The sequence below is a fragment of the Rattus rattus genome, chromosome 2 (genome assembly GCF_011064425.1).
Source record: "Rattus rattus isolate New Zealand chromosome 2, Rrattus_CSIRO_v1, whole genome shotgun sequence".
NCBI classification, from domain to species: domain Eukaryota; kingdom Metazoa; phylum Chordata; class Mammalia; order Rodentia; family Muridae; genus Rattus; species Rattus rattus.
Window position 1 is genome coordinate 215430933 of NC_046155.1, and position 20477 is coordinate 215451409.

The 20477-nt window shown below is 43.2% G+C and overlaps 1 protein-coding gene across 3 annotated transcripts in view; it reads left to right on the forward strand.

Moving 5' to 3' along the window:
- Window positions 1-18041, forward strand: part of Myb (MYB proto-oncogene, transcription factor) — a 33267-nt gene extending 15226 nt beyond the window's left edge. For 2 of the 3 annotated variants that reach the window (XM_032894923.1, XM_032894924.1), the window contains exons 10-16: window positions 32-394; window positions 2054-2187; window positions 3014-3128; window positions 3216-3341; window positions 4442-4552; window positions 5742-5849; window positions 16658-18041. In XM_032894923.1, the coding sequence (XP_032750814.1) occupies window positions 32-394; window positions 2054-2187; window positions 3014-3128; window positions 3216-3341; window positions 4442-4552; window positions 5742-5849; window positions 16658-16777 (1077 nt within the window). In that variant the 3' untranslated portion in view covers window positions 16778-18041. The remainder of the gene's footprint in view (window positions 1-31; window positions 395-2053; window positions 2188-3013; window positions 3129-3215; window positions 3342-4441; window positions 4553-5741; window positions 5850-16657) is intronic. The other variant, XM_032894925.1, reaches the window with a different exon arrangement.
- Window positions 18042-20477: the final 2436 nt, after the last annotated feature.

Genomic DNA, 20477 nt, shown 5'->3' on the forward strand with positions numbered 1-20477 from the left:
TCAGAGCTCTGTGCCTCCCACGTTGTTTCAGGATTCTTCACGGTGTGATCTCAGCAGTTTTGAATTCTCTGAAGAAGCGGCAGCTTTTTCACCTAGCCAGCAGCACACAGGCAAAGCCTTCCAGCTTCAGCAAAGAGAGGGCCGTGGGACTAGATCTGCTGGAGAGCCTAGCCTGAGGGTCACCCGGCGAGTGCTGAGCGAGGCTTCCCTCGGCCCAGCCAAAGCCTCACCCCCTGCGAGGCACCACGCTGTCCCGCTGGTCTTTCTTCGAAAAAGGCGGGGCCAGGCCAGCCCCACAGCCGCTGGAGACTCTAGCTCCTCCCTCTTTGCTGACGTCAGCAGCTCAACTCCCAAGCGTTCCCCTGTCAAAAGCCTACCCTTCTCTCCCTCGCAGGTAGAGCGCAATTTCTGCACAGCTGTTACTAATTTTCAGCAGACACCCGAGCCTTAATAGTTAGAAACTAATCTTTATGAACAAATGACTAATGACTGCTGCCCTGGCGGATTTAATTCTGCGTTGAATCTCACTGGGGTAAAGGTGGCTGGCAGAAAGCCCACTAGTGATTTTGTCGCATCGCTTTCTCTTGAACTCTTGGTGGTTTGGAAGATGGACGGATAGTCGCATGAGATATGTTTCCATCTCCCTTTCCGCTACAACTTAACATTTCCCCTGTCAACCTTGCCTCTTCAAATTTTAACACGTTTTCTGCCTCTTTGTTCATTTACGGCTAAGTGATTTACTTACCCTGGGGAGGAGGGAACCAAATTATGATTACATAATATTTGGATTGCAATTAGAAAATGAAACCATTATGTCCCTTCTGTAAATAGGAATGTTTGCGGAGACAATGAAAAAGAAATGCTTCCGCAAAATAATTCAACATTTTCAACATTGGGCCTTTTAACACCATTTTGCTATGGTGTTTTACAAGGGCACTGTTTGCCCAAAAAAAAAAAAAAAAAAAAAAATCTTATTTCATATAGTGCTCTTAATGTTTGTAACCCTATAATACTTAGTATGTTTCTAAATTATAATTAAGAGACAAATTGGCTCCTTACATTTTTTTCCCAGTTATATCTGTTGAAGGTTTTGTATTTTGTTTTACTTTACATTATTATTATTATTATTATTATTATTATTATTATTATTATTTTGTGGTTCTTAGACTCTAACCTGGGGCCTCATGTGTGCTAGGGAAGTCTTCATATTTCTAGATTTGTTTTTAAAAGAACTTTAAGTATAGACAAATGATCTCCCCGTTCCCTAAAACAGGTAGGGTTTTCTCCCCATACTTTCCTAAACTGTGTTTTGTGAAATTATTTCTGCAAGACCTAATAGGTGTCTCTGGAAAAATAATCTAAGTGGATATAAAAGTTTGGGTACTTCAGACTTGGTGCTTGCTCGGATTTTTTAATTTTTTCAGATTTCAGACAGTCTTTTATTCTGCTCAGCTTGCCTCATGTTGCTGAGGTCAAGAGAGACACCCTTGCTTCTGAATAACTGACTACAGGCATCCGCCACTGCGCCTGGCCTCCCTGAGAGCTTTAAGTGTGCTCCTCAGTGTTTCCAAGAAATAAGATCCACTGCCTTTCCCAAACCTGTGTTACCGTGAGAGCTTCAGGATTCTGTGAGAAATACCTTCCCACATAATGCAAACCTTACATAATACTAGTCTGGGTTATTCGATCATTGAACCGAGAAAACCAAATATGAAAAAAAAAAGAATAATCATCTGAATGTTGATCAAGAGCACACATCATTCTCTTAAATGACAAGTGTCATTTACAGAGAAGGTTTTCTTTGACTTTTGTGAGGATTTTAGCTTTGACCCTCTAGATTTTCCTTCTTTATAACTCTCCAAACTTTGGCTACTCAGGTGGAGTAAATCAATATCTTTGCCAATACTGAATGATTGTTAACGTTGTCGTAGTTGGGGTTGTGAATCACTAGAGTACACTTACTTGCCGTCTGGGTTTGGCTTCAAATTGCAGGATCACAGACTTGTTATTTAATCAAAGTCTGTCTGTCTCTCTTTCTTTCTTCCATATTTAGTTCTTGAACACTTCCAGCAACCATGAAAACTCGGGCTTAGATACGCCTACTTTACCCTCCACGCCTCTCATTGGTCACAAACTGACACCGTGTCACCGAGACCAGACTGTGAAAACTCAAAAGGAAAACTCCATGTAAGTATTCAGTTCAATAAGAAAAATGTTCATTTTATCCATGTATATGTAATGCACTCGGTGTATGTGTCCTGTGCATCCCCAGAATGAATACGCCCTGAGTATGTTACGATGAACCAGGGTAGGAAGTGGGAAATGAGCAAATTCCCTTTTGTAGTACATTCTAATGTTTCAATGTATGCAGAGGAAGCTTTCGTTTTTGTACAGTACTCATGCTGGGTTTTTCTTTCCACCGTTTTTCAATATCCTTACAGAAAGAGGGCAAGCATTCGGAATAAAATCGGGAATGGTTCACAGTTTATATTTTTTAGTCTTATTTTTTTCTTTTTATAATAAATACATTAGGATCTTTTTACATACAGGAATGAATATGCACGTATGTATGTATGTATGTGTTTCAAAACTCAGGGATGATTAAGTAATTGCAAAGAAATGCATCCTTATTATTTCCAAGTAAAAACAAAGTTTTAGACATTAGCATGTTTCCTAGTCTTGGCCCCATCTGAGGGAGTAGAAGAGACTGGTTGGTAAATGACACCAGATATCCGGTGTTTGTTGGCATTATACAGATCCAGGGCCATTACCTGTGTCTTCAGGCCCATTCTCCAAAGGCGGGAACTACCTCATTGCTCTTCGTCTTGGGGCATAAGAGTTTGAAATATTTGTAGATCTGCTATATGATTTAACACAGATCCATTATCCCCTAACGAACACGTTTGGTTAATGAGCAGTTCCCTTCCTTGTCAGTTACAGCCTCTTAGTGTCCGTGCTGACAGGAGGGGCTACATATTTTTTTTATTGAGCTTTTGCTTGTTCTCTTCTTTAGCTTTAGAACTCCAGCTATCAAAAGGTCAATCCTCGAAAGCTCTCCCAGAACTCCCACACCGTTCAAACATGCCCTTGCAGCTCAAGAAATTAAATACGGTCCCCTGAAGATGCTAGTAAGTTCAAGAAATGTCCTTAGATTTAGTGGGTTTATGAGTGTAGACACGTTTCCTCTGATCCCGAAATATCCACTCTTCCCTTAGCCTCAGACCCCCTCTCATGTAGTGGAAGACCTACAAGATGTGATCAAGCAGGAATCTGATGAATCCGGAATTGTTGCTGAGTTTCAAGAGAATGGACCACCGTTACTGAAGAAAATCAAGCAGGAGGTAAGTCACCCTAGGTGCTTTGTGTACTCTGAACGCTTGACATCCGTGCTAATTAACAGCGACCCTTTTCGTTGCAAGACTTTCAGGCAAGCAAGTTGAAAGGCAATGTCATAATGTGGACTCCAACCGTCCATCTAGAAAGTCACTTCCATCAACTTCTTTAGACACAAAAGATGCTAGAGAGGGTAAAGGGAAGAGGGGGGGCAGCAGGCTTAGAGTCTTCTTTCAAAATTTATTGATGATCGATTGGTAGTATTAGTTGCACAGATAGATGCAAAGAGAAAGACTACCAATCCAAATCATGGCCAAGTTAATTAGAGCATGCTTTTTTATTTGTGTGCACAGGCTATCTCTCTGTAACGCAAGAGATTAACATTGGACATGGAGAAAATCAGGGTTTTTTGTAATTCAGGAGTAGAGGGTTTCCAAATGGGGGTGGGGGGTTGGCAGGCAAATAGCCAGGGTTACAGGAGCCAAACATAGGCATAAGATGTTGGTCAGAACAACTCATAAAGCAAATAGTTAAAAGGTGGTCATGACAAGGTGGTCATAACAACCTTTGAAACAAAGACACGGTTGTCATTCCCTGGAACAGGCAGTCCAGAGCCATTTGTAGTTAAGGTTACAGGTGGACCATAGCCTGAGACACAGAGACTTGATGATAAACAGGAAGGGATCTAGTTTGTCTTTACCATAAGATGGCTTTCAAGCCTAAAGCGGTGGCAGGCTGGTTTTTCAATAGAGGGGGAGATGAGTGGGTGGATGGATAGACAGGCAGACAACAGAAAAAGTAGATGCCAGATTCATTCCTGTTGTCTTTCTAAGGAAGTTTATTCTAGGAGTGACCCTGTCCAGAAAATGTAGATTTCAGTTACCCTCAATGGTATGATCCCGTAGAGAATAGTTTGCAAGCTCAAGAGAATGAAATGTTAGCCATCAAGAATCGAAGTGTCAGCTTATGAGGAAGAGGCACTTCCAAGGAGGCCGGATTTCCTTCCATGCAAGGCTTTGCAAGGCCGGGTAGAAATTTATGTATGCCCGAGAGTCAAGGTTTCCAGGAAGTCTTTCTTCCATACAAAGCACTTCCTGTTTCTTTTTAGGTGGACTCACCCACTGAGAAATCGGGAAATTTCTTCTGCTCAAACCACTGGGAAGAGACCAATCTGAGCACCCAGCTGTTCGCTCAGGCGTCCCCTGTGGCAGATGCCCCAGTAAGTGTCAGGAGGAGCACTGACTCTCCCGTGATCCCGTGTCCACAGAGTCTCGTGCGTGCGTGGCGTGTAGACCCCGGTGCCTTCAGCACTCACACTTTAGACACCTGGTTTCTAAAAATATTCTCTCTCCTCTCTCTCTCTCTCTCTCTCTCTTCTCTTTTTTGCCTTTTGTTTTACTTGTCTTCTAAATGTTGTGTTTCCTCCTAGTTTAAGCGATGTGCGGTTTGCTTCCATATGGTATCTAGCACAGGGTCCAAGCGAGGCGTGTAGCAAATACTTAGCATTCTAGGATCCTAGCCTACGGGTCCTTATAGAGCCACGGGAGAGTGGCCCAATACCAGCTGCTCATGTGCCCTAATTATAATGGCATGGTATTTGCATATAACCCATCCGATCCTCCCAGGGACTTCACATAGGTTTCAGATGAATTCACCTCTCACATTGTATAAATGCTGTGTGAATAGCACTTTCCTGTCTTGGTGTGTTGATCTATAAATCCACGAATGTAAAGCAGAAGCTTTGTCACCTCCCCCAGTTGTCATGGCCTAGCAGTCGTAGGTAGCGTCTCCCACATCCTATGGAGGACCAGAGCCAATGAAAATTGTTGATACTTACTCAGTGTGTTAAGCTGTGAAGTACAGTCTCACGGGCTTTACGTGAATCAATTTGTGTACTCCTCAAAATAACATTTTGATGACATTTTCACTTTCATTAAAGCAACTTCGAGTTGAGTAACTTAGTGATCTGGTTGCCTAATACCATACACACTTAGCTGGGTGCCGCTGCGTTAGAACTTTGAAAGTCTGTTTGTAAATGCCACACTGGCACCATTGGTGGAGTCCCGCTGTTGGTTTGTAGATCCCAGACACTTCTGTGCCAATGGGAAGACTTCTCATTAGCACATCTCTTTAAATTCATTTAGTAGGTAGATAGTGTGAGCTGCATGCTAGAATTAGGTGAGGCCCTACAGCATTCTTACCATTTTAGTGCTGTTTGGGACAGTGAGGTGAGAAGGCTGTATAAGGTTGACCCCTTTCACCTCCCAGAGAAGGGAATATCTATCGGACACTCGCATTTCTTCCTGCCAATGCGTGTCATCGCACAGACGTCTCTCCAGAGTTGGGTCTGTGTTCACTCTTCTGTTATTCTGCCTCATTTAAATTTCAAATGCTTCCTTTCCCTCCAGAATATTCTTACGAGCTCTGTTTTAATGACACCCGTATCAGAAGATGAAGACAACGTTCTCAAAGCCTTTACCGTACCTAAAAACAGGCCCCTGGTGGGTCCCTTGCAGGTAATGACTGTTCTAACATTTGGCATCTTAAAAATTTCTGACTGAAAGTCTATGACTTTGCGTTCACCGTTTTTAATGTTTTATGTATAAAGGGATGATGCTTTAAAGCAACGTCTTAATGTCTAGAAGTGAGCCTATGGTGCTTTTGTTGCTAATCATGTGAGACACTGGAAATTCTTGTTCAGTCGGGGGCCCCAAACATGGTGAAGTGGAACATTTATTTTTAAAACTCTAACTGAGACTGAGATCATGTTTTGCCCTAGTCCGTGTCAGTATCTCCTTCTGCTTTTAAACAATCTTTAAAATATATTTCTGTGTAGGTTTTTTGTTTGTTTGTTTCAGAATGTTATTATGTATGCTCTAACATTAAGCAACCAGGGCTCAGAGACTAAATTCCTAGTGAAATGTGAAATTAGCTAGAAAATAATTGCAATGCCTTTGACTGTGAGAACAAAAAAGAAGCCGTCAGTCTGACGGACCATCTGCCATCAAGTTATATCAAAAGAGATTTCCCTTGTAACTCTGAAGTAGGTGTGTGTTGATGAAATACAATGAATTCCATATCAATCCTGAGCCAAGTGGAAATAAGAATGCAAATTCGTACCCTCAAATTATTTGAAGCAGTTCCCAACGTTAAATAGCCTAGCACCGGGCCAGCTGCAATTCTCTCCCCTCCGCTCCCCCACTGTTACTCAGAGGAGAACTCTACTGAGCATGTAGCCTGGTTAGAAGAGAAGTCCTATTTGATGCTGTAAGTTCAAAGGCAGCGTAAAAGACGGTAGACTTTGAGAGCTGACCTCTCTGTTCATGGGACTGTCCCACCATTGTGATAGCCCTGCTCACCCCGAGTTGTGAGAATCTTAAAGTCTAACCTTTTTAAAAGTGTTTGTGTTATTTGCTACAGTTTAAAACATCTTTATTAATCCTTTGAGGATTTCTTGTGTTGTGTTTTGATGATACTCATCCCCAAGTCCTCTGAGATCCCTGGTCCTCCTCTTGACCCTAATTTGTGCTGTCCATAATACTGAAGCGACCCATCTACTGTAACAAGGTCAATCTGCCAGGGGTCTCACACTCTCAAAGAAAACTAACTCACCTTCCCCCAGAACTCCCCACTGTCCATAGCTCAGCAGTTGAGGGGGATCCTACAGTGTTGACTGGATTGATCTCGGGCAGCCTCCGTGAGTTTGTGAATGCCGTGGTCCTGTCATTCCTAGAAGACACTGTTTTGCTTCAGACCTCCCCGGTCTCTGACCCTTAGAATCTTCTACCCCTCTTCCGAGTCTTGGAGAGAGTTGAGTTGTGACAAGGATATTACATTGTGGCTGAGGACTTCTCAGTCACGTATGTGTTCTCTACATTCAATAACCTATTTTGTACAGTGATGAGTTTCTGCTTTAGGAATCCTCTGACAAACCAAGAAAAGTATCTGATGGGGTCTGAGAGCTTCGCTATTCTACAGGTGGAGAGATAAGAATGTAGAGGGCAGACTAATACGCTTCCCATTTAGCCAAAGAACCATAGTAGATTTACACATGGGGCCTACGAACTCCCTAGCCATGGGTTCCTGGCCAAGTTTGCAAGCTTATGCTAACTCCTATGAAGCAAGTCTTAAGTTCAACGTGAAGACGGTTGGTTGCCTCTGTAATGTTTGTGCCACTGTTGCCGCCATGGGCATGTCCTGTCACATGGGCCGTTATTGAAGGTCACAGTATTCACAGCTGGGTAGAACTGATGATGATGACAGCTCTTGGCCTCTCAGCAACCTGCACAGTGCCTCTGGTACTGTGAAAGTTAGCAAGTCTGGAGAAAGCTTCCCGGTCAGTACTAACCCTGAGAGGTAAACATGTGGATCTTATTGCTGACTCTTTATATTCGTGTGTTTAATTTGGATTTCCTGTACAATCTAGGAATCTAGAATGGGTTCATTGGTGGGGGCAGGGAAAAAAGATCTTAAGGGGGAATAGAAGAACAAAGGGGAAGAGGAAAACAGGGGGAATAATGGGGGGGGTTTAAGTGTGGGGGATGGGAGGATAGAATAGAGGATGGGGTTAGGAGAAAGACAACTTACATTAAGGATGTTTGAAAAAGCCACTCAGAATCCTACTATTTCATAAACCGTATAATAATATATAATTTAATTTGCCCTGCAAAGGGGATTATGCTCATTTTAGAAGTCATAGAATAAAAAGCCCAGTGCTATGTGCGGGCTCTGTCCACTAGTTGTTGGTCAGAGGTATCCTAGAGACCCGGAAACGACACTCATGGTGTTAAGACTCTGCTGTGGAAGACGCCACATGCTTTGGTCACAGGACATGGAGAAGTCAAGTGTTTGCTGACACCTTTTAGGTAGCACAGACAACTGGATGGTCATGGGCCTGGTTATTTATTATTGAGTGGGCTGCCTCCCCTGAAGCTTTCCGCAGAGACTGGCTGCTCTGAGGGCAGATGGGGTGGGCAGGGGTATGGGAGAGGAGGGCCAGTCCTCATGCAAAGTCAGTTCTTGGGGCTCTCGGCCTTCCATTGCCCTAGGTAGAGAGAACTCAGAATACCTCAAAGGTGTGGAAGGTGAGGAAGGGAGCACACTTCCTCCAGGCCTAGACACAGAAAGGGGATTAAAAGGATGTCGGAGCACAGGTCGCTGTTTAATCCACAGCCGATCCTTGGTGCAGAGGGAGCGCCTTGCACCGAAGCATGTAGTGTCTTCGCAAGTGGAGAAAAGTGTAGCCTGACATGAGGTGGCTTGTCTTTAATCTCAGCATTTTGGAAGCAGAGGCAAAGCAGATCTCTGGGTTTGAGGGCAGCCTGCTCTCCACAGAATTCTGTGCTAGCAGAACATGTCTCTAAAAATGAAAGAAGAGAGCAGTGGGAAGAGAGGAAAGGAAAAGAGAACATTCAGAACGTCAGAGTCAGTGTGAGATTAATATGTGGTGGCATTAATCATATCATATATTGAAGGCTCATGACTGTGCTCCTAAAATTGAATCCTGTCGGCTTCCAACTTACCAGGTAATGGGTAGGCCTCACAATTCAGAGCTGAATACGGGCAGGACATAAAGCTTAATAAAAAGTAGGTTGTCCAACGGAAAGGCTCAATCCCTACTTTCCTGTCTTTGAGCAGAGTCTCTGCCATTGTGTAAGCCGTGCTGGCTGGCACATGAGCTTCTGGGGATTGGTGACCAGTGTGTCATATGCTTGCAGCCCTGCCTCTGACTTTCACGTGGGTTCAAGGGATCCAAATTGAGGTAATCAGTAGGCACAGTTATTTATTGATTCAGTTGGATTCCAAGTATTTGTACCCACTGAGCCAGCTCTCCAGCTCCCTACCAAAGAATTTTTAATGCTATTAACATTTCGAAAAGCTATCAACAGGGGCATCTAGGCTCTGAGGTCACAGACACACATGTGATTTCTGAACTGTTTCAGACTTTTATGATGGTATTAAAGGATGAATCAAGTGATCCTAAATATTTCAACCCATCCCTGATGCTCTTGTCTCAATCCAACAGTGTTTGTTATAAGGGGAGGTGCCTAGACTGTGGCTGGTATCAAACATTCCATATATGATGTTTTTACATACCTATCATAAAGTCTAATTTTTGACTAGGCAGTGAGAGATTAAAGATTTATTTTATGTGAGTACACTGTTGCTGTCTTCAGACATATGGGAAGAGGGCATCGGATCTCATTACAGATGGTTGTGAGCCACCATGTGGTTGCTGGGAATTGAACTCAGAACCTCTGGAAGAGCAGTCAGTGCCCTTAACCCTTGAGCCAAGCATTCTAACCCTGTGAGTTGTTCGTCTCTGCATCTTCTGACTGCATTTACCCCCTGACCCCCAGGTAACTGAACTAAAAAAATACTGAGGATGGAGTCTAGGGATGTTCACTGCCTCCCCACCCCCCCATTGGTAATTTTGTTTGTTGAGACATAATGCCATTTCTGGTGTTTCCACTGATAGATCAATTGGATCTGGTTTGGCAGATCTCTCATATGTGGTACGGGTGAACAAACTGTGCGTTTATTAAATAATCAGACTCAGATACTTTCTTTTCCTTTTATGGTGAAATAAATAATCTGACAAAAGCAGATTAAGGAAGGAAGGACTTGTGTTAGCTCATAGTTGGAGGGCACCATCCATCATGGCGGCAGGAGCCTGAGGCAGCCGGTCACGTCTTCCCCAGACAGGAAGCACAGAGCAATAGACGCTACTGTTCAGTGTGCTTTCCCCTTTTAATGCAATGCAGAGACCAGCACAGCCCATGCTTAGAGTGTGCCTTCCTCATTCAATTAACAAGTCAAGGAAATTCCTCACAAATACTCCCAAAGGCTTGCCCCTCAAGGAGATTCTGTTTTATCAAGTTGTCGATTGCCGTCAGCCTTTGCACTGAAAAAAAAGAGCATTTCATGCTGAAACTTTTCTCATTTGTACTTTAAATAAATTAAATTTTAAATGGGTCTTTAGCCAAACCATTTAGATATTTTTGACACAGCATGGTTTTTTCATTATTTTGGTTTTATTTTCTTGAAATGGGGTCTTACTATACTGTATAGCCCCAAGGTGGCCCCGAGTTTGTGATGATCCTCCTGCCTCAGCCTCCTGAGTGTTGGGGTTGCAAATTGTAGTCCACCATGCCCAGCTTTTAGCTGAAACGACAAAATGCAATTCCCCAAATGTTTTACAAGTTGGATGTTTTATAAAATATAAAATATTTGCCACTTATCTAGTGTAATAAATTGCAAATGTAATTAAACCCAGTTTTAATAATCACAGGCTTGATCGTGACAGCAGCTCTTTAGACAGACCCGTTATATCATGCTGAGGTCAACCTACTGAGTGCTTCATACCTGTGTTTCTAGTGAGTGAACTGTAATGGAATAAACGTGCACAGATGTACAACATCTGACATCCTAAAGTTAGAAACACGGGAGGCCGGGATGGAGGTGCAGTTGATGGTCTAGCACATGCTGGGCCTGTGGAAGACCCTCATTCCACAGAGAGAGAGGGGGAGGGAGGGAGGGGGAGAGAGGGAGGGAAACAGAGGGAGGGAAGAAGAGGGAAGGAGAGAAACAGGGAGGAAGAGGGAGGGAAGGAGAAGGAGGAAGGGAAGGAGGTAGGGGAGTAGGATTCGGGGGGAAGGGGGAGAGGGAAAAGGACAGAGGGAGGGCAGGAGAAAACGTGAAATACAAGAAACCAGAAGCATTATATCTTATTATGACAAATCTCAAACACACAGTGCTGTAGAAACTACAGTGTTCTCAGCAGCTGTTAAGCGTTTGCCATGCTTATCTCTTTGTGAACCATTTCCCGGAAGCCCAAACAGTATAACAGCTTATTCAAATGTATTTCCAGAGTCTAAAAATAGATGTTTTCCTGCAGGGCACCACACCATTACCATACATTATTATCGACCACTCCTTAATAGTGTGACTCCCAGAATTTAATTGAATTTTTGTCTGTCAACCAAAAGAAACGCGTCTGTTTTACTTGCTTGATTAAACGGAAGCATAAGAAGGTTTTGAGCTACTGTGCACGGTCATATGGTTCCTAGCCCTGTTTTCAGAAGGAATTTGTTGAAGCCACTTAAGCACATTAACTGTTGGGTTTCTCACTCTGTTAAACATCTTTCTGTGACTTTCTACCATAAAGTAAATGCACTCACAGTTCAAGGCACGTTTGGTATCTGCCTCTCCCGAGGCCCAGTTCCTGTGAGACTCTTTCACTGTGTCTTTATCAGGGCCTAGCCTGTTCCCCGGGTTACGTGGGCTGCAGGCTGGGGTCTAGAAGTGCGCACAGTGATTACAAATGGAGAAGTGGAGAGAGCAAAGTCAGTTACTGTGGGGGGCCAGGGTCCCGCCTCTCAGCTTACCCTGACAGAACTGAGGTAGACACCCCGAGAAAGGTTCTCTCCTTTACAGGGTGAAAAGCATGCTTATGCTAATAAACATTTCGCAGGGTACACTCTTCTACGGCCGGATTTAAAACCACACTCTTCCTCTTAGCTGCCTGAGCTTGGCTTTCTCTTCCATTATAACTCCCTTTTAATCCTGTTTAAACATGAGTGCAAAAGCTATATTTATATGCATTATTTTTTTTTACTCACTCACTCTCCTCTGTATTTTTTTTTTTTTTTTTTTTTTTTTTTTATGTAACCACGGAATGACAGCCTTAAATTTTAATTTCCTGACTTGGTTTGTGAGGGCCTTACTCAAAAAAAAAAAAAAAAATACAGTGAGTTTGAAAACATTTCTTTAGTGCTTCAGTCCACTTCTCAAAAGTTCAAGAATTTTACAGACCTGTTACCAGAAATTGAGGCTCTCTTTTCTCCTCATTTTGCTCTGTGTGCTTCAGCCGGTGTTATCCAGATCTTACTTGTTTATAACTGTTCATACTTTTTGAGCAATACCCTTACCTTGTGACCAATATTGCCCAGAGGCGTCATGAATTCTCATGTGGGCATCAGAACCCGGTCTCTGTTCTGGGCTCCTTCACTTCCTATTTGGATGGCTTGAATTCATTAAAGGAAGTAAATTAAATGAATGAAGTTGCCCTTATCTATAGATTAAGGACCTTGGTATTGTCCTCCACTGGTCTCACAAGATCACTGTAAAGATTAAAAGATCGGGTGTTTCGAAGATGGCACCATGTTCGCCAGTCTGTTCCCGTGATATTCGTTATCAGAGAAAAACTGCATACAGTGTCTGGCCTTTCGAAAGGACAGAGCTCTGTTGGTAGAGTGCCAGTCTAGCATGGATGAAGCCCTGAGTTTGATCCAGCACCGAGTAAGCCAGATGTAGTCATGTAAGTCTGTAATCCCAGCACTCTGAAAGATCAGGACTTCATCTATAACTACATAGTAAGTTTCAACATAGGTAACTCTCTAATGAGCTGAGTCAGTCTGCCCTGCCCAAGTCGTTACAAGACACAATCTCTTCATATACTGCTTGATGCCATTTAAAATGAACACTGAGATAGGATCTGCCTTGGGGAGACCAGGAAAGGTAAATTGCTTTGGGACAATTTGACAAGTGTCTGACTACTGATAATCAGGAACTAGGAAATATCCAAAAAAAAAAAAAAGAGCTTTTCTTCCAAAAACTTGGGTACCCCAAACTATAGGATGTAAGTTATTGAGGTGTCCTCTAAACATGTTAGAATGAAAACCTCTAGAGAGATCTGGGTCAAAGCTCTAATGGGTAGGGGTGACCTGCAGTGTCCATCCCCTCAATTAGGAACCCTGACATTGTAAGTATTTAATGTGCTGCCACAGGTGTTTACGAGCAAGGGCAGTTTGGTATCTCATTCAGGATAAGTAGTATTTTTGTGGAATTTTTTTTTTTCTTCCGGAGCTGGGGACCGAACCCAGGGCCTTGCGCTTACTAGGCAAGCGCTCTACTGCTGAGCTAAATCCCCAACCCCGGATAAGTAGTATTTTTGTTTGGGTGAATTATACAGAATCAGAGAGTTCTTACGCTGGATTCTTTAGACACCATCTATCCATGCATATTAAGGTTTTTTTAGGTAACATAAATATTAATAAAATGGTAATTGCAATATTAATAAGATTAAATAAGTAGGAAAATATATATTAGATTCATCCAGCTGTCATATTAAGTCTTCACATTGTAAAATAGAGTTTCCCAGGCATCTTGACCTCAGCAGATGCTGTATGCGGTGTCTTTATGAATGTAATTATGGAGTTGTCCAGCGTGACAGGAGCCCAAGGGAAATGCTGAGGTGATCCTGGTTCCCGCAGAGAACCACCTGTGGGCGTGGCCTTGTCTCCTTTCATTCAGCTTCTGCAGGGTCTGGGGTTTTTTGTTTTGTTTTGGTTTTTTTTCCCCAAAGTGCTTTAACAGGATATCCCAGTTAAGGTTTTGACAGACTTTATAGTTCACTTCTGCCCAGCGGCAATGAAAGATGCATTACAGGAATAACAAGGTGACTCTCCTGACTGCAGCAGGAGGATGTAGGAGGACCTTAGTAACATTTTAAGTGAATTCAGACAGGCTGACATCTATAGAGCTCCATGGGTTAGGGGCAGCAAGAATTCACGTGCATAAGCTGCTGTGCCTAACAGCTCCCTTAAAGTAAACAAGGCTCGGATGCATGGGGTGGAAAACAGTAACACACGGAATTTGGGTGACAGCATTCAAAACTAATCCTTAACAGAAAGACACCTAATCCTGGTTTGTCAGGATTAAAAACTTGCTGTAGGGCCCTGGGTTCAAAATCCTAAGGGAAAAAGGAAGCTGATCTTGTCTTTCTTTTCTTTCCCTCTCCTCTTCTTATTTCTTCCTTCCTGCATTCCTCCCTCCCCCGTCTCTGTCTCTGTCTCTGTCTCTGTCTCTCTCTCTCTCGCTCTGTGTGTGTCTGTCTGTCTGTCTGTCTGTCTGGGAGAAGCACACACATCTTAAATACCTAGTTTGTCCTGGAGAAAGGACAAAATATGAATCCAGGGCTGATCACCCTGAAAGATTTGTCAAAAATCACAACCATATTCAAACTGATAAGTGATAAGATTCTCTGGACCGACGTGGACAGTTAAGAGTCAGCTGACCTACCATGCTACAAAAGACGGACCAGACTGTGGCCATCGGCAGGAGGCATAAATAAAAGCAAACGCAACTTATATTGTTGCGGAGTCTTAAGACATTTAATCTGCATGCAGGAATTTTATTCTGTATTAAACAAAGCCAAGTAGAAATTTTCGTTTTTTAAGTCGGGGAAAAAAACTCTTAGCGAAAAATAGAAATAATCCTTTTTTTTATTGTTGTTGTTTCTGTATGGTTTTTTCCTCCATTTTTTGAAGATATATGTTTTTGGTCTAGCATAGATCTGTAATTTTCAACTCTACACATACGACATCATCAGGTTAAGGTACTGCAGTGGGCTTCTTCTGTACACTGCTCCTATTGAAGAGGAACCACAATATTGATTTGTCGTCTCTCAACCACTAATTATTATATATCATATTGCTGCAAGGATTACAAGCACTCGCTCACTAACTGGCGATAAAACATTAAATTGGATTCTTTTAGGTGATGTAGTGCGCCTGTTTCTATCTCCATACTCCACTGGAAAACCTTAGCTCCATTCAGCAGTCAGTAACACTGAAGCAGAGACTTCTGGCAGACCAGAGGCATGTGTGTTCCGAGGCATGTGTGTTCAGTGTGCCTTTGAGTCCAGGGAAATGTTTTACAGTGGTTCTCAACCTTCCTAATGCTGCGACCCGTTAATACGCTCCTCGTGTTTCTGTGACTGCCAGCCACAGAGTTATTTTTGACCCTATGTCATGATTGTGATTTTGCTACTGTTTTGAATCTGTGTTTTCCCGAGGTCTTAGGCGACCCCTGTGAAAGGGTCATTTGACCTCCACCGGAGCTGCAATCCGCAGGTAGAGAAGCCTTTCAGAGAGTGTGGTAACTAAACGTATTGTTCAGGGACATATCAAATGTGACTTTGTGTTAGAAGTCAACCTAGAATGGCTGCCATCTTGGTTGTAGCGTGTGTGTGACATGCTGTCCCGTGAAATGCCGTAGGACGATCCACTCGCTATGGATATGTGCACCTGAATGTTTAGCGTGCACCCTGTGCACTTGACTGTGATCAGGAGTCGGCCAGGCGAGCTAAGAGGGCTAAGAGGATGTAACTCAGGCAAGCCAGACCACCACAGCGTAGCAAGCCGAAAGTCACTGGGACTCTAGTGTGTGTGTGTGTGTGTGTGTGGGTGTGTGTGTGTGTGTGTGTGTGTGTGTGTGTGCCATTCCTGCAGTGTTCATTCAGGGTTGTCATGGCTGTTCACTAACAAGCATGCCGCTGCTCACGCCACACCCCCATGGGTCTGCCTGCATTGGAAGGTCCCTGAATTTCCTATCAACTTCCCTACTATGTTCCTGGTGGGAGGCCTGCTGGGAGCAGCATCTCACGCTGCTTAGGGCTGTGGGCTGCGGGCTGTGGTATCCACCCCATTCAGATCACTCTCCCCTCATTTCTTAATGATGTAACCTTGAGCGTGTCGCTCACGTGCTGCCTTCCATGTTAACTCCCTGTGACCGAGGTGGCTGTGGCACTGCAGGGGTTACCACGCCATGCCACGGGTGTTCTGTGTGAGAGTTCAGTGTGACAGGATTGTGGTGATGCAGAGTAAGGGCCACTCCATGGTGTTCTGCAAGCACTACATCCTTTGTTTCTCCATAGTCTTCCTCACCAACGCCATCCAAATCATAGCTCCCTGCTCCCACTATCCTTTCCCTCCTGCCATTCTTAAACCCTGTTCTCAGAGTTCCGTGTCCTATTCTCTTGCCTATGGCACCACAAACCTCCATGTACCTTTTTTTTTTTTTTTAAAGGTATAAAAGCACATGTGCGTTTCATCTCTCAAAAGCAGCAGGAGCAAAAGCCGTGATGTTGGAGTCAAAGCCTAACTGTGTAGCCCATGCTGGCCTTGACATGATATTGGAGTCAAAGCCTAACTGTGTAGCCCTTGCTGGCCTTGACATGATGTTGGAGTCAAAGCCTAACTGTGTAGCCCTTGCTGGCCTTGACATGATGTTGGAGTCAAAGCCTAACTGTGTAGTCCATGCTGGCCTTGACATGATGTTGGAGTCAAAGCCTAACTGTGTAGCCCATGCTGGCCTTGACTGGAGGCCTTGTGTACTTGCTGGCCTTGACATGATATTGGAGTCAAAGCCTAACTGTGTATGTAGCCTTTGCTGGCCTGGAGGTCACTGTGTGGCTTAGATTGGCCCCAGGACCTTGAGGATGCTGGCCTGACCCCATGTCTCCTTCTCCTCCTCCCGTTAGCCCTGCGTTGGAGCCTGGGAACCAACACCATCCTGTGGGAAGACAGAGGACCAGATGACGGCCTCCGGTCAGGCTCGGAAATACGTGAACACGTTCTCAGCTCGGACTCTGGTCATGTGAGACATTTCCAGAAAAGCATTATGGTTTTCAGAACACTCAAAGTTGACTTTTGACTATCATTCTTCAGCATGGAGCCCTCCGTGACTGAGGGGAGATTCTATTTTTTTGTTGTGGTACAACAGTTGAGAGAAGCACCAAGTGCGTTTTAGTCGCGCGAAATCTGACTGGATTTCACCCGACTAAAAAGGATTTTTAAAAAAAAAAAAATTTATGAATAACAGTCTTACCTAAATTATTAGGTAGTGGATTGTAACCACTTGTTAATATCATAATCAGATTTTTTTAAAAAGAAATGATTTATTTGTATTTAGAAGATCCAACAGATCAGTATTTTTGACTGTGGTGAATTTAAAAAAAAAAAAAAAAATTTACAAAAAGAAAATCCCAGTATTCCATGTATCTCAATCACTAAACACACACAGAGATATTTTTTAAAAACCAGTAAAAGCATTATTATGAATGTTAGCTAAATACCAAGTAATACTTAACGGAACCTATAAGAACTCATTTGTGGTTAATAATTCGGGAAATACATTTATTGTACTAAACCATCTCATGAGGAGAATTTTGTCGTTAGCTTGCTTGAAAAATTATTACTGTATGAAATAGTTTTATTAAAAGATTATATTTTTATTCAGTAATTTAATTTTGTAAATGCCAAATGGAAAAAAAAAATGTGTTTCGCTGCTATGGTTTTAGCCTGTAGACATGCTGCTAGTGTCAAAAGGTTGGTAGAGCTTAGATGAAAAAAAAGAAAGAAAAAGAAACTTGGTGTTAGATAATGGACTATGCACTAGTATTCCAGACTTTTTTATTTTTATAAATATATATATATATATATATACCTTTTTCCTTTTGTAATTGGAAAACTTATTTGGGAGAATTTTGCATTTGTTGTACATTTTCGTTTTTTAGAAAAAAAATTTTTTTTTTTGTTACTGTCAGTTTATAAAAGCATTGCACTTCTTTTCCTTTTTCTTTGGGAGATTTTGTGTTGTTTATGTCGAATGTTGTGTTTCGAGTTCGGCCTGAATGTCCGTCCATTTGGGCACTTTCTGAGTTTGATCAGCATCCCCTGTAGATTTCTAAGTGTATGGCTCTGGAACTGCCTCGTGGTTCCTGTGTTTACAGGAAAGACGCATGCGGAAGTCAATAGCCAGTTTCTGCCTTGAGGACATTTGCAAGAAGGCTGGCCTTGAACTTCTGAAAATGACGGTGTACCTACTGCCTTGTAGGAAAATAAAGCTATCCCCTTATTTACGTACTTCCTGGTGTCTCTCCTTTCTGTGGTTTGGGGTGGTGGTTACATATCAAAATAATCTTTTCTATAATAAAAAAAAAATGTGCTTACCACTTACACGTTTTACGTGGAGAGTCGTCATTCCAGGGAAAGTAAAGACAAACCACGGTAAGTCAGAACCGTCACAGTGACACTGGGAGACCTCTTCCAGCCTGGTCACCCGAGGGCTCAGAAGCTCTCGAATTGAAAAAGACGCACTTCTAGAAGCAAGTGCTGGTATCTGAGCTAGGGAGGTGGCTCACCGTGGAAAGCGCGTATGGTCCAGAATAAGGACCTGAGTCCCTATCTCCATAAAGCCAGATAGGCATCCACATCTATAGTCCCAGGATTCCTGTGACAAAATGCGAGATGGAGGCAGGGATCCTCAGAAGTTTGCGTCCACCCAGCAAACCAACACGGGAAATGGTAAAGACTGAGAGATGCTGTCCGAAGACAGGTGGGAGGGGAGAACTGACAGCCAAGGTAGTTAGTTCTTCAACCTCCACAGATGAGCTGTGGCATGTGTATATCCCGCCTCCTCCACACATACCGGTGCTCACGATTTAAACAGACACAGGTAGGCTGTGAGTACCGAAGGTGTCCGTGCTCTATGAAAGGGGACAGTCCTGGAAATTAGGAGACAACTGAGAAATGCAGTGACTCCTGGTGAAGGCTCTCTCTCTCTCCGCCTCCCATTCACTCTGACACAACTACTCCACCTTCATACTGGGCCGACGTCTCTGAATCTGTCTTTCCTCAAGCTCCTTCTGTATTTTACCACAGTGAAGAGAAGTAACAAACACAGACGTTCCAAAGTGGTCCACTCAGTGTTCGGTATCCCTTGGGCAAATACTGGTTCATTTTCATCTCTGAGTTCCAAACTCTTAATTTCGAGTTTTCATCTGCATAACCTAGTTGGTGCTCATCGAGCCAAGGATGTGCCAGAGCTAATGACTAATTTTAGGATCCGTTTATAATCTTTGATTGTCCTGGTGAGTAACACATTTTCTGAGTGTGGGGGAGCATAATTGATGAGTAGCTTTTTGTCAGGAAATCGAGCCTCGATGACCACTTGGTTTGACCCTCTACAAACTCTTACCCTTATGGGAATCGTAATTAGATGGAAGGTGACTGTGAATGGCTGTTTTACTACACAGATTTTTTTCTAGTGACTTACAGGAAGGCAGTGGTCACAGATTTATAACCCAGTGCTTTAAAGTATATTGCTCTTCAGTTCTGGGTCCTGGAAAGCCCAAGACCACTGTCCAGTAGGTACGTTTAGTCTGGCTAGAGCACACTTCTGGTTTCGTAGAGGACACCATTTTGTTGTGTTTTCTGTTTTCACAGGACAGGAGGGCCTGATTATTTTGGTGGTTGGGTGGGTGGGTGGGTCAGTGGGAAAGTGGTGGGTGCTTAGTTGGTTGGCTGGTTGGGTGGGTGGATGTTTGTTTGGGTGGGTAGATGGGTAGTTGTTTAATTGGGTGGGTGGTTGGTTGATTGGGTAGGTGGGTGGTTTTTTGGTTGGCTGGGTGGGTGGTTGGTTGGTTTGCTTATCTGAATCAGGGTCACCTGTAACCTGTGCTAGTCTTGAAGTTACTATGTAGCTTTGGATTATCTTGAGTTCCTGAACTTCTTACCTCTAATTCCCAAGTATTGGGATTACAGGCATGGGCCAGTAGCAAATAAACTCTTGTTGGTTTTTTTTTTTTTTTTTTTGGTTGTTTATTTTTTTTCATGTTTCAGTGTTTTACTCTTTGAAAAAAACCCAGGTAGCCAATGCATGGATGGATATGGTATATTTACTACCTAAATGAAAAGCTGTTCCTAAGTCCCTGTAAAGTGGCACCTGAAAAACAGGAGAGATACCAAGAGGACCAATCTGTCCTCTGTCCTGGGTAGATGCAGGTGAGGTCAAGGAATAAGGTCCCGAAGGGACTTCTGCATCACCAGGGTCCTGTGTCACCCTCCCCGCCCCCGCATCGCCTCATCTGATCTGGAGTCTGACAAAATTTGGTTGTAACTCAGACTTTACCATCTTCGTTACTTCAAACGAGTTTTGTGTCATCTCTCTACCTTCATTTTACTTATATTGGATATCAAAGTATACGCAGGGCTGCTGAGTATTCGGAAGACACCGTGAAACGGGAAATTCATTTATGGGTCTCTCTAAGATTCCGAGGCACCTGTTCTTAGGATGCTTCGCTAGGTCATCTGAGCAAACAGGGACTGCGTGTGCACCGATCAGTGATGAAGAAGGAAAGATTCTTGACACTCACATCCCTGGCTGCAAATATTCAAATATAAATATTCCTTCCTAATATCCCCAGTCATTCTACAATAGATGAATCCTTCTTACGTGACTTTTATGCGAATGATCCCACAGTTTCCCTTCAACTTCTTGGTCCCTGGTGCCGAGTATCT